Source organism: Nylanderia fulva, unplaced genomic scaffold (genome assembly GCF_048542155.1).
Source record: "Nylanderia fulva isolate GAGA-0341 unplaced genomic scaffold, ASM4854215v1 Scaffold40, whole genome shotgun sequence".
Lineage (NCBI taxonomy): Eukaryota > Metazoa > Arthropoda > Insecta > Hymenoptera > Formicidae > Nylanderia > Nylanderia fulva.
In genome coordinates, this window is record NW_028190477.1 from 322,566 (window position 1) to 336,742 (window position 14,177).

General features: G+C 36.9%; 1 protein-coding gene across 1 annotated transcript in view; it reads right to left on the minus strand.

Annotated features, from left to right (window-relative positions):
• Window positions 1-14,177, minus strand: part of LOC114936478 (C-Maf-inducing protein) — a 35,252-nt gene that overhangs the window by 2,696 nt on the left and 18,379 nt on the right. The window contains 8 exon segments of the mRNA XM_029309680.2: window positions 333-633; window positions 805-858; window positions 860-1,063; window positions 2,315-2,567; window positions 2,655-2,744; window positions 2,823-2,971; window positions 4,209-4,640; window positions 6,064-6,249. Of these exon segments, the coding sequence (XP_029165513.2) occupies window positions 333-633; window positions 805-858; window positions 860-1,063; window positions 2,315-2,567; window positions 2,655-2,744; window positions 2,823-2,971; window positions 4,209-4,640; window positions 6,064-6,249 (1,669 nt within the window).

Below are 14,177 nucleotides of genomic sequence, written 5' to 3' on the forward strand. Positions count from 1 at the left end.
CCAAAAATTTCATCAAAATAAAGCTGAACTCGGGAAGAAAAATATATAAATTAATTTAAATTTAATATTAGATATATATATAATTCAACATTTTTACATCGCACGAGATATGTATAGCCTTCATATTTATCTACAATCTATCGCATATCTAGAATCTTTTCAATATACAACTCTTAGCCTCTGATAGATAAAATTTATATAATCGACTTACATTGTTCAAAACAAAGCTTTACATCGCACTTTGAAATTATTATTTTAATTATTAATTAAAATTTGTGTTCAAAGCTTGAGAAGCGACTTGTTATTAAAGTCATGAAAATCAGGATACTTACAGGCCAACGTAGAGATGCCTTTATCAGACACGGGCGTCTCGCAGAGATTCAGCACCTGGAGCTTCTGCAGGTGCTCGCTGATCATCTGTAGGCCGGCGTCGCCGAATTGCGTGGCCCATAGATTTAAATATCGGAGTGCCGGCAGCTTGATCAGCTGTTCCGCGCACGCGGACGTCACGGAGGTAAAGGCTAGGCTGAGACACTCGAGATTACCGAGGGCGCGACCACCCAGAAGAAGGGCGACGTCGGCATCGGTCGCTCGTACTGGCAATGTCAGTTTACGCGGTCCGCCCTTTTGTTGCTGGCAAGAACGAAAGCAAACGCGCGTGATATAATCATATGTGAGCGTGATAAGAGCCCTAATCAGTCTTTATATCGTCGCGTCTTCGAGAAAGAGAGAAAAAAAGAGCGGCGCAAAATTGCGCGATTTTCCGCATCGTCTATCGAAATAACGATTCACGATGTCCCTTACCAGTTCCTGCAGATTCTTCTGTCTCTGGCAGAGAGCGGCATAACGCTCCTTTCCCGGACTCCGTAGACTCGAGCGCGTTGACTGTCTGGAGTCTCGCCTCCTCGTTCGCCAGCAAACGCCACTCCAGCATCAAGCAAAGAGCCTCTTGCGCGGCGTCGCAGCCTCGCACCGCCAGTAAAATGCAATCGTCGCCCGCCTGCTTCAGCAGAGACGCGATGAACCTCTTTCGCCGACAGCAACACGCCAGCAGAGTCGTCAGCTGTCGCGAAAGAATCCCGTTTTAATTATTCATATACATTGTATATTTTTTGTAAAAAATATATGTAGAATGGGCGAAAAAGTTGTGTAATATTTTTGTGTAAAAAAATATGTAGATTTTTTGCCTATTAAAATTTCTTGATGACAAAGTCAGGTGTAATCGCGAGAGTAAAATTTATCGGATCGGATTTAGCGGGTCACGCTTCCTGTGTTCCATTCACTTTTGCCGCCGATTATCCGACAGACCTCATTAATTCCGCACGACGGTGGCGATTCAGTTCCACGGGCTATATTCGAGAGATTGGAATGGATGCTGTGAATACACGGGTCTCTCCATTGAAATCGCGCGCGAGCGCGCGCGTGGCCTCAAAAGAGACCGATTCGATGAATATTCAGATGTAGTCCTTCGATCGAGTCGCGTGGGAATAATCGTGCCGCTCTCTCTCTCTCTCTCTATTTGCTCTGGATGAATTGTTTCTCGACAACAAATCTTATTGCGGTGTGTTATCGCGCGGATACCCGGGGGAGGTCGCGATTCGAGACGCCTGGCTCGCGAGATTACGATACACTGAATATACGCCACAATCATTTCACGTGCGGATAAATTCGGTTGCCGTTGCCGGTACCGATAAGCGCGATAATTGCATATCCATCCGCGTCTCCCTATTTGCCGCTAGAGATATTTATATCTCTCTCACCAAGTGTGACCCAAATGTATAAAACGCGCGAGACGAACGTTTTATACGAGATCGTAAAGAGAGGAAGATATATAAACGTCGCGTGTGTGTCTTTTTTTGTATCTTTCTAATGATCTTATTAAAGATTTAAGATCAACCAAACTGTCTGCATGTGCACGCGCGAAGAGATCTTTATGAATGTAATTATTTTTTATAACTGATTAATCTTTCTGCGCAATCTTTCAATAGGTATCCGGGTACTAATTACGTGTTTTCGACACATTGCATCGTGATAATTTCTTTATAGCAGCGGCTGGATAGCGAAGATATTCTTTTCCATTATATTTCATAGAAGTTAATTTATTGTTTACAATTTATTTTTTAATTTATTTTCATACAAGAGCCCTTTGTATTTAATTTCGAGCAAAGAATATTTTTGACACATTTTTTTAACATTTACAATTGCTTACTCAGGTATGCGTTTATTGATAGGAGAGTTAATCAAACTTTTAAAGTTAAAAAAATCTGTGTTTTTATATTTCGAAAAAATGAATAAATTGAAAAGAATCTCTTACCATCTCACCGAACAGTTCTCCGCGATCTGGACAGGCCGGGCTGGACGGGGCGGCGATGTGGATCCAACCAGGACGCGGTTCTCGAACAGGCAGTAAAACGCGATGCACCGTGCATCTCGGATCTTTCGCCAGTCGTTTCATCACGCACATCAGCACCGATTCTTGCACTTTCTTTACGGCCAGAGCTTCCTCCGGGAACGGGACAGGTTGTAAAAGTGCTCCGAGACCCGGACGCCAGTCCGCGTACTCCGATCTGAAACAATTTTTTAATAGATGAATTTAAAATAAAAACTAAATGCATGGGCGAGGAATACAAGGAATTTTTTTATGCAACACTTACGCAATATTCAAGACGAGCAAGTAGCATTGTAAGGGCGGCAATGACGGCGGCTTATCCTCGTTTAACGACACGCGACTCGACACTTCGAACCTGCAAGCAAAATCGATGACATTGGCTCGGAGTCTCGAGTTATGATTTCGGCTTGTAACGATGACGGATGAGACTTGCCTGTGGAATATAGCCGCGACGCAGATGGACACGAGATTGGGAAGTACCCTTGGGTGCGGACAATCGCTACCCGGTCCGTGAACCGACAAGATGTAATCTCTGATCGCCTGCTCGCCGTCGTTGTTCTCGTACAGAGCTGCGACGAAGACCTATACGTATGCAAAGCAACATTACGAATGCAAAATGATATAAAAATCGCTCGAACAATTTCGATTACATTATTAGAATAATTTTTTATTATTTTTTCTTCTCTTATATATTATTTTTTACAGTAGCAATATACAAGATGATCCACGGTAAGTGTAAAAAAAATTCAACAGCTTGTTCGGCCGGTCATTTTAAGTAAAAAATATGTAGGTATATTTTTATTTTCTCATTTTGTTTATTAATCTAATCGAATATAATTATGTACGCAAAGCAAAGTTATATTATTCTTGGATAATAAAATTTCCAAAATTACAACGCATGTATAAAATTATTATTGCAATGCATGCATAGAAATATATTTAATTACGTGATTCATAAAAATTCAATATATAAATTTTTAACCGAAAACAAAAAATAGAATTATGTACAAAAATTTTCAATCAAAATATCTGCACTTCCATTAGATTCACGCGTCTATACGCGTCCACTACGCTGCACGGCTCGTATAAAACTGATTATGTAATCAAATTAGTACACCCCACACTTACATTATGGTGCGCGGTTTGCGCGAGACTGATTCTCATGCGGGGTATCGCAAGCGCGGGACCGATGGTCACATGACCACTCGTCACATGACCAGTGGTCACGTGACCATCAGTCCCGCGCTCGCGATATTTTGAACGAGAATCAGTTTCGCGCGAACCGCGCAGCGTGACAGATATATAGAGTGTAAAGTTTCGCGCGAGTCTAATGAAAGCGTAGATATTTGATCACAAGATTCTTGTAAAAATTTTATTTTTCGTTCGTATTTTCTGTTAAAGATTTAAATATTGAATTTTTATACGTTACATATTTAATTAATATATTTTTTATGCGCATTGATTGCAGTAATAATTTTTGCATGCATGCGTCGCAATTTTTGAGATTTTATTATCAAAGAATAACATAACTTCACTTTGCGTGCGTAATTATATCCGATTAGATTAAACAAAATAATAAAATATTTATATACAGAATGGAATTCAGGAGGAGATCATGTATATTCATGTATATATTATAATAATAAATAATACGTAATACATATATTAAATGAACGAGCTATCAAAATTTTTTTACATTCTGTATTATATAAAATAAAACGAACACGAGAGATTCTCGATGCTATAATCGAATCCAAGTAAATTAAACTAATGCCAGACATCAATATACAGTGAAATCATCGACTCTTTGGCCGCCTACCTGCAGCAACTTCCTCATGTCCGGCGACTTGCCAAAGTCAACGGTGTGTTTCAGGCATCTCGTGATCGCAGGGCTGAGCATCGGGACCAGCTGCGACCGCGGATGCTGTTGCGCTAGTCTGGCGAGTGCTCTCGCGAGAGCCGCCGGGGGAGCGGCCTTTTCCAAAAGCGGCGCCACAACGGAAAGCACAGCTTCCGCCCAGCTCCTACGATCGCGAACGATTCCTTCAATCTTCGCATCCGTGTCGGGCTGATCCGTAATCGGGCTAGGCTCCTCCAGGAGTTTGGCGACAGCTTCCAACGGGGCGCCTGCCACCCTCTCGTCCTGGAGCGGCGTCCACAGGGCGAAGTCGACCATGGTGCGCAACTCGCGCAAGATCACCTCTTCCCGTGTGCTCATAGACACCAAATGTTGATACTTGAAGATGCTCTTCTGTGAACAAGCAAACAAATCGACGTTTGATTTTATTTGCCGCACGCAAGCTCGGCTTGTTTAATAACGAATTCTTTAATAAAGTTTTAGAAGCGAGAAAATCTCCAGAGAGGAGAAAAAATGCGTGATAATTATTAATTATTATAATAACGAAATAATATTTAAATGTAATGAACAGAATAAAAAAATAGAAATCTTGACTCTTTCAGATCTGGCATGTTACAGCAATTTTAATTTTAACAAATAATAATTAATTAAAGAATCCTTCAAATTTACAATTAGATGTGAAACATTGTGCAATACATCGCTTGTGTCTATGAAAATTAAATGAGAAAAGCTATCTCTCTTCGAATAAAATTCAATCTCGCAAATGCGTAATAATTATCACTATAATAACAAAATAATATTTAAATGAAATGAACACAATAGAATAAGTGAAAATCTTAATTCTTTCAGATCTGCTGTTATAGCAATTTTAAAATTTCAACAAATAATAATTTATTAAAAAATTCGCGCATTAAGGATTAACTCAAATTTAAATAAAACATTGTGTAATACATCGTGTCTATGAAAACTGGGATAAAACACAAAGCTGGTCTCTCTTGGGAATAAAATCGATCTCGCAGAAGTCGATGACATTCAACTGTCAATGTAGGGACAATATTTCCAATGGGTATACGACACCGTAAACAATAAAATTCAATCAATCATTATGATCGATCTGAACCGTTACGATTTACTCGTCGTAAAAGCTGCGACGAGAGGCCGCTGATTAACTTCCCGGTCGGATATTATACCGTTCGTCGCAACTGTCGTAAAATATTGACGTATTCGGGGGGAGGATTTGATACGACCTCTCTGGAGGACGAGCGAGAACGTTCGACTTGCACAACGTTATCACTTCCTCCTGTTTCAGGGCTTTATATGTATATTGTCGGATGTTAATAACAACCGTGTTTGCTCGCGTTCATCGTCGACCAACATCCGAGAGAGAACCGATATTGAAAAAAATATTTGACATCAGCGTTTGTGCATTCGCGTGAATAACATCGATCGCGCTGCGTCCGAAAAAGAATAAAAATCGGACGATGCGCAAACACGTTGCTCTCTATTGTTCGCTTAAAATGTTACAAGTTAAAAAACAAAATTATTGGGAAATCAAAATTAATTTTTTTAAATTTTTATTCATTATCGCTATCAACATAATAAGCAAGCAATTGCAAATATGTGAAATATGATAAGATTTTAAAAAGTCATTAAAATTTGAATCAATGTAAGTTTAATATGTGACAGCTTACTCGCGTGTAACATCTTATTTAAATAAATCATTTATCTTCATATTTAAAAAAAAATGTAACACGCTTGATATAATTATATCAATGCAAATAATTCGAGTAAGAAGTAATATTACTTTTTTACGTACTTTCCATAAAATCGAGTGATACCACTGGTCCCTCGTGTACGCGTTGCTGGCTTGTAGGAGCAACGATCCATCCGGCAAAACGATGCTGAGACAGTTCTTATATGCGGGATCCCATCTGGCGACGACGTACTTTCGGACCTCCGACATGCTGCTGTACGGAATAGGTTGTTGAAGGAAACCCGTGAGCTGAAAGAGAAAAATAAATAAAATTCAAATTTCACAAAAAAAACTTTTATAAAAATGGATATGAGTGACTGTAATATTAGAATATTATCGGATTAACAGAGTGTTACAAGTCATTTTGAGTTCGTTATCGTTGTTTTTATTAAAAAGTTTCATATAAAAGCCTGATACGTACGTGCAATATTCATGAAATCTCTATAGCTCGCGGAAGTCACTTTATTTTCTTCTATCAGAATACAGAGTATATAATTATATTATTAATTACATGTATTAATCAATTCAATTAATATAATATCGCTTGTTATATAACGAAGCTGCAGGTTAAAAATGTCATCAATCTTGTAACCAAATTAATTATTTTGTATTTATTATTCTGTAATATAATTTTCATTTAACAAATGGTAAAAAATTTGCATAATATTCTCCTTTTCTATGAAAAATAGATAGAGAGAAAAATATTACAATAAAGGTATAATCTAACTTTAAAATGACATTTCGTTTTTATTGCAGAAAAACGCAATCTCTATTATTTGCGTTTCGATCATCAATCATTTTCCACTTTTAGCCACTTGAAATCGCAAATTATTAACGTTGTTTGACGTATAAACTCGACAAATGAACGTCATAGCTGTTCTTATAAATTTATCTATGTTCGGCAAATATAATAAGAATGTTATAATATTATTATTTCAGGAAAAAATCATTACGATAATATAATATATTATAATTAAAAGAATGTTAAATTTATAGTTTTAAAATTAGCTAACGACATTAACGAGAGAAACAGAGTATTACTAATCACCTGTTTGTATTATAGTTTAAATTATAACTCAAGAACAGTGAAATACTAAATGTAAAAAGTTTATTTCCCTTATTAAAAGTTTTTCTTTTGTGTACTTTATAAATGTTTTAAATAGAAAATTGAAGAAACGAGAGATTTTTTTATATTCAAGAGTTTTTTATAAACTGTAAAAATGTATCGAGGAATCAATGGTAACATAATAAGTAATAATTATGACTAAAATATTGATTAATACAAAAATTATTTTTTAAAATTATTTTAACGTTACTTGATTAAAAAAATACGAGTCTTCTGGCATCAATCTAATAGCAGCTTCGAGTCAAAGTCAACACAGACTTTCGGCGCGCGATCGGTCTCTAAAAATGATGTAATCACACTTGTCATAACGAAGCGCATGAATGTGTAATAAAGCAGTACCGGCGAATCTGGCCGTGTGGCAAAAAAAATAACTTGACGAAGGAACAGAGAACAGACGCGAGAGAGAAAGGGAGACAGAGAGGCGGGAGAAAAAGGGACGATGTGAATCGAGGGAGAGAAGTTGCATAATACGACCTGGTGAGGACAATGCGCCCTGGTTCGCGCATCACACTCTGACGGTGTCTCGAGTTCTGAGACTGCACGGGGGATGACGTAGTCGTGCGTGCATATGTATGGCGTGTGTATACATGTGTTTGCGTATTTATGAATGCCTCTGGGTGTACGTGTGCGTGCATGAATGCCGGGCCGCGCGTGTAAACGTGATATCGACGACTAATACAGAACCGCGAGCACCTGCGTGTGGAATAGTGACGTCAGAGCGCGAGGCGAATCTAGGCCGAGGGTTGAACGACTCGCTGGAGCAGGCTCGGCCGAATCTAGGACACACCGCATCCCCTCGCTAAATGCGGTCGTAAGCGACACGGAGCCGATCGCGCCGGAATTTCGCGCAATATCTTTCGCGCGCAATCTCATTTCGCGTTTCTGATGTGTAATCAGCTGTTATTCTTCGGGCATTTTGACGCCTTGAAATTTGACGGTCGGAAACAGTAGCGAGGTCGAAGAAAAGGAAACGAGATAGTAGATCCATTGAAAAACTGACATCTACTTCTTTCCGTCCATCAAGAGATATATAATTATTCTAATGTAAAAAGATAACAAAGAACAGAGATTCATGTCGCGATGAAAATTTCCGAGAATCATGTACGCACTTATAGAGAAGAATGATAGAGAATAATTCACTTGGGTCTGTGCTCCGACTCTGCAATTCTCGGAATACTTATGCATTCTGTGTTTATAATAATCAAATAATTACATTATGGTTATTAAATGAATGCAAAGTAGATAGGCGCTACGGTCTATGAACAAAGTTCGCGCGGTTTCAATTTCCATTTATTAAACGATCCGTGCATTTCGACGTTTAAATGAAATTTTGTCGTTTGTGGAGAGAAAATGGCATTTATATATTTATGAAACAAAAAAAATAGAGTCCGAACACTACGAACGTTTGCTGTTACAAAGGGCGACACGAATAATATACAATTTTTTTGCCGTACCTTCTGATCCAAGGTCATCTTTTGTAAACGACTTCACGCTCTTTTTATGCATTTGTGTTACGAAGACTGCTATGCATATGCATGCATATCATGCATATTCATGCGTGACGTAAACGATAACGAAACTTGCTGCGCCCATTACTTAACTGAAAGTAGCTAAATTTCTCATGTTCTCTGTAATAGCGATTTGATATTATTTTCTAATTAATAATCTTTAATTTTTTTGCCTTTTCTTCCCTTACTTCCTTTCAGAAAAATTTAGATCAATTTCGTGCGCGATAACAGAATCACGCGTGCATATTACGAGGTTCCGTATAATTAATAAAAAACAATGAATAACGCTATTTCATAATATGTACATTCACATTGTATAACCCGGCAATATCAAGGCTGTCGAACATTAATGTGTAAAAAAAGATAAACCAGTGAATGACACGCGGTTTCTCTCTTTTCTACTTGCAATCTTCTCTCTTCTCTGTATTTAATAAGCGCAAATTATAGCAGAATTTCAAACGTAAGAAAACTTGATTTGATTGATGATCGAAATGTAAATCTTTCACTCGTCGTTAAATAGAGAGATACTTGCAAATTATATACATTGTTTTCATTTGTCTTCGGCACCATCGAATACATCTCGTTTTTTGAATTATAATGTCCTATTTTAGTAACCCACCTAACATGCGATTGCATAATCGATGGTGGTCAATCGAAACATAAGCGCGATGAGTCATTAACATCTCATTAACATCTGGCGCATGTAGTCAGAATGACAATGTTGTATTCGCGATATTGCACATCGATTCAAATTACAATTATTTAAATACAACGGAACGCCGGCGACTCGCATTCGCGATTTGCGACGTTTCCTATGCGTTGCGATGATTGTGCAACTACAAAGATTAGTAGGACTACATGTCGAACAATTGCGTGTCGTGACGTGAAAAAAAAAGAGAAGGCAGGTAAGGTCGGCGCATCGTTTCGTGTCGCGTTACTCATAAATAACACTACAATCTTAAGCGCACAAGCGACCATCACAAACAACGTTCAACTTTCGTGTCTTTAGCCCGGAAAATGGAACGTCAGTCTCTAGAGGCACCAAGGAATATTTATGAAGTAACACAGAAAAATTCGTTAAAATTCTCTCTTAATAAAAAAATATAATATATATTCTAAATAATTGAAAATTTTGAATAAATTAAATTAAAAAAAAAATAAATCAAACTTTTATATTTGATGATAACGCGTGTGAATCCAGTCGAGAAAATTTAAAATTATGATTGCAGATTTTTTGATTGACGGAATCTTTACACTGATCGAAACGCAGATTTACATCTATTATAATTTTTTGCATAAAGCAATAAAGTTCAACGAGAAACAGGTATATGACATCCAGTCTGACTCAAGTTCGTAACGGGAATATGTAATATATTGACACAAATTCCATACTAGTTACTTTCCTAGAATATCGTTACGTAATTTATTCGTGCCTCCTGCGTAATACGGTTTTGCATAGCAGGAAGTCTCTCGATTTCATATCGCGATAAAAGTCTAATTGTGAAGGAGGAGTAAGAAGATGTCGCCGATACGTGTTGCAGAATCGCACCACGTGGCTAATTTGACATATCGTATACGTAAGATATGACGTGCGGCTCTCGTGCGATATCGTGTCGACTCGCTATCATTTCCTCGTCATCTATCGATCATAATACAATGTTATGCAACTTTGTGCTTGCAAAAGAGCAGCACAATAATGAATAGAATATACCGATTGAGTATGATTTTGACGATACCACACATTGTCAATCTGCTAAATGTCGTAAAAATTTTAATTAAATTCCTGGGGTAAACAATAAACGAATAAGTTAAAATAAAATTTTATTTTAATCACTGTCGCCGAGCAATAATACTGAACAATTATTATTACTTGTCTCTCGCGTTTCATACATTTAATTTTGTAGGGAGAAAATTGTATTTTTTATAAGAATAAACAAATGTATATAAAAAAGGCTTTTTGTCTCTCTTTGTGATAATGGAAAAGTACTGGTTTAATCGAAAAACAAGTACAGTCGATCAGTATTTTCGTTCGTCCATTATTTCAGACATTCACAACCGCGAGGTCGTTGATCCGAGTCGCCTTTAATTTCGAACTGAATACACGTGGATCGTGCGTTTGATAAACGACTCGCTTATAACACGAAAACGAACAGCACTCTGTCCACCGCTGTATTGTTGTAAATTTATCGATTCGCGTGTTTGCCGTTTTCCTGTGTTTGTTCTTTCAAAATTCCGAACTGCATGTGACTACGTGAGCACGTGTATCCCTATATTTAACAAAATTGTGCATCTTCGATAAAGAAAATCATTTTAACACTTTGTAAAGTCTATTTATGCAAATTAGGACAAATATTTTGCCGAATGAATATATTTTAAAAAATTAATTACAAAATAATTTCATTGTAATCAAAAATTTTTCAAAACCATTGTCAATTATTTGACAAGCAATCCTTTTTCGTGTCACTATTTCAACTTTTTAAATATAATGTATAAAAAAATTAAATAAAAAAATAAGATTTAAACAATATTTTTTGTGTACAAAAAGTTTAACCCGTTAGAAAAAAAATCATCGAATTGCCATAGAGAGGATGCCGGTAATACACACATCGACGCGAGGATCTAAAAATAATCCGCGGCTGTAAAAGCATCGTCGTCGGCCCAATCGCATCGACGAAAACAATAGAAGATAAACGAGACGAGCGGCAAAATGAATCGATTGTTGGCGAGCGATAGCAGATTGCGATTCGAAATATCCCCGGGAGATTCGTAACACATAAACAGAGTTTTCCCAAGCGGGATGATGTACGGCGAAGTTTTTATGAGAAGACCGGAATTGCTCGATCATATTTTTATCATACATACGATATCCGTATATTTAATAATCGCATCTCACACCTATTTATTAATTTATTTGCGATATAAAATATAATAACAAAACTAAAAATTGTAAGAAGTGTTATTTTTATTACTCAAACAAAAGATTGAATGAAAGTTTAATCAAAAGTTTCTCTCACTACAAAATACTACGAACGAAACTTATTAAAAAGTCTCACTACATATCGCGACACATACAATACATACTTGTAACATGAGTCACTTGGGTGTTCTTATCAAGGTGACGTTAAAATGTTTTCAAGCGAATTTAATAGCGATGCCGCGTTTGACACATTTTACAGTATGTTTGTTAGAATTTCCTTCCTCAATTTTTCGAAGAAATATGTTGAAATACGAAGAACATTGCGAGAAAGAATTTATTTATTTATTTTTTCAAGAAATAGTCTCTCATTAGTTTGAAAAAATTATTATACTTATAAATATGTATAGAATAAATTATTTGCCACAAATAAATATTTTTGAAGAAAATTTGACAGAAATTTCCTCGAAACTCCCAACTGACAATGAACAATTCCGTTAAATATTGACGTGGTATAAATAGTGAACAAGTATCGACATTAAAATACGTCAATTGATCAAACAGTGCCATTAGATTTCGAGAGAGAGAGAGAGAGAGAAACCGCAAGGTGAATATTGACAGCCGGAGAGTTTAGCTGCCGGTGACATTTTCCTTCTCCGATTTCACCTCGCCGAAATATAAATTCCTGCATTTGCACATAGCGATTCGTTCCACTGTAAATAAAAGCTCCCTGTCTCTTTCTCTATTCCTCTCTTCTTCTGTCACACGTCAGTGAATGCGGAACGCGTATGTTCAGCCAGTAGAAGCGGACTGAATATGACGGGTGCATACACGATGATTTATCTTTCTCCGTTTGTGACAACCCGTATAAGCGGGGATATTTCTTCAGAATTAACCCTTTAACTGCTTTCGCGTGGCAAATATAATACATGTGCATATATATATATATATATATATATATATACACATGATGCGGATGCAAATATTTCTCGCAATTCATTCTCGTGCACGTAATTATGCTGCTTTCAAATTGTTACAGATTAAAATTATGTTGCATCAGGCAACAAAATTTTCGCAACGTGATGAAATTTGATTGACGGTTCATCATTACCGTAAGCATTAATGCTCGAATATTTTCAATTACGATGAAATCTCGTCGTACTTCACTCGTAGTCTCTAATGAAATTTTTTGTAAAAAGATGTGCAAGCAAGCTGGCAGAGTAGTTTCAATTAAATCTGTTTCTCTTAACGAGAGTTTCGTTTTCTTTAATAATATATACAGGCTATAAATTTAAATCAAATCGTAAATTTTTAATCTTTAAGTTCACTGATGGTACATTCGCAGTTAATCCGCATTTAATCTATTTCAATTTATTTTAAAAGCGTTCTTAAATATATACTCGCCCCTTGAATCGTTTATCTTTATTAATTAACTAGTAATATTTACAGACTTACGTCAAACATTAACATTTATTCATATGGCAGACATATTTTTTGTATAAATTTCCATATATACGAGTATGATATATGTATTGTCGTTTACGTAATGTTAGATAATAGTTAATCAAGTTTTTTCATTAACCTTTATATTATATATGCGTCACTTAATATCGTTCGATCGAGAAGCCCACGTTCAATGGATCATCTGCACTTAATCGCAACGCAATAAATCACACCCTTATCTGACATATGACGTTAAAATATATAATCTCGTTTTCGCGAATAAATTTTATATTTATGCGAAAATTCATTACGTTTTGACTGAAGTTATACTCTCCAAGGAGTCTCAACTAGAAAATAATTAACGTTCTAATGATTTCGAAAAGAGAGAGAGAGAGAGAGAGAGAGAGAGACATATGGAGCTTTTTACGAAACTGCGATCTGCGAAACGACAATTGAAATTTTTCAACGCGCTCCACTTCTACTCCAAAGTCGCGCCAAATGTTTGCCTGCCAAACGATGCGAGACGCGTTACTTTACGAGTCCTTTCATGTTCCAAGAGGCACGAAAACGAGCTAGTATTTTTACGGCTGCTAACAGCGGCGCCGTAAAAGCTAGGCGCTGCGTCACTCTACCATTGTTTTATGTTTGTCGCGCTTTATTTCAGATATCAGCAGATATACGAATTTCCACACGAGCGCGTATAAGCGTCGTTGAACGTCCTTGTTGCAAGTCCGCAAAAATTTATCATCACGGAAAATCTGCATACAATGAGACGCGACACGAATCGCTCGCATTCCTACACTTTATGTTACGTAACAACTGCGCGATACTAAAAAAAAGAAGCTTTAACGTCGTTTAAATAGTAATACATAAAATTAATAAATTTTTGCGGCAATTAATAACCCTCCTCTCTCTGATAAAAAAGGGAAAAAAGAGTTACTGAGTTTAACACTTATTAACTACCGGGAGTTTGAGTAACCTCTATAGTCTCTCTCTCTCTCTCTCTCTCACGGGATATTAACTTTCAAAGTTAACTCGCTTTTTTTCACTTTCGAGTTTAACGAGTTTCATAACTACATTCCTGAAATTCATACATTTCCTCTTATCGGGGTAGATCGCTGATGAAAGTTAAACGTTTCCTTCGTGCTCGACCCCCGCAACCGCAATGGAGGAGGACGATTTAAAC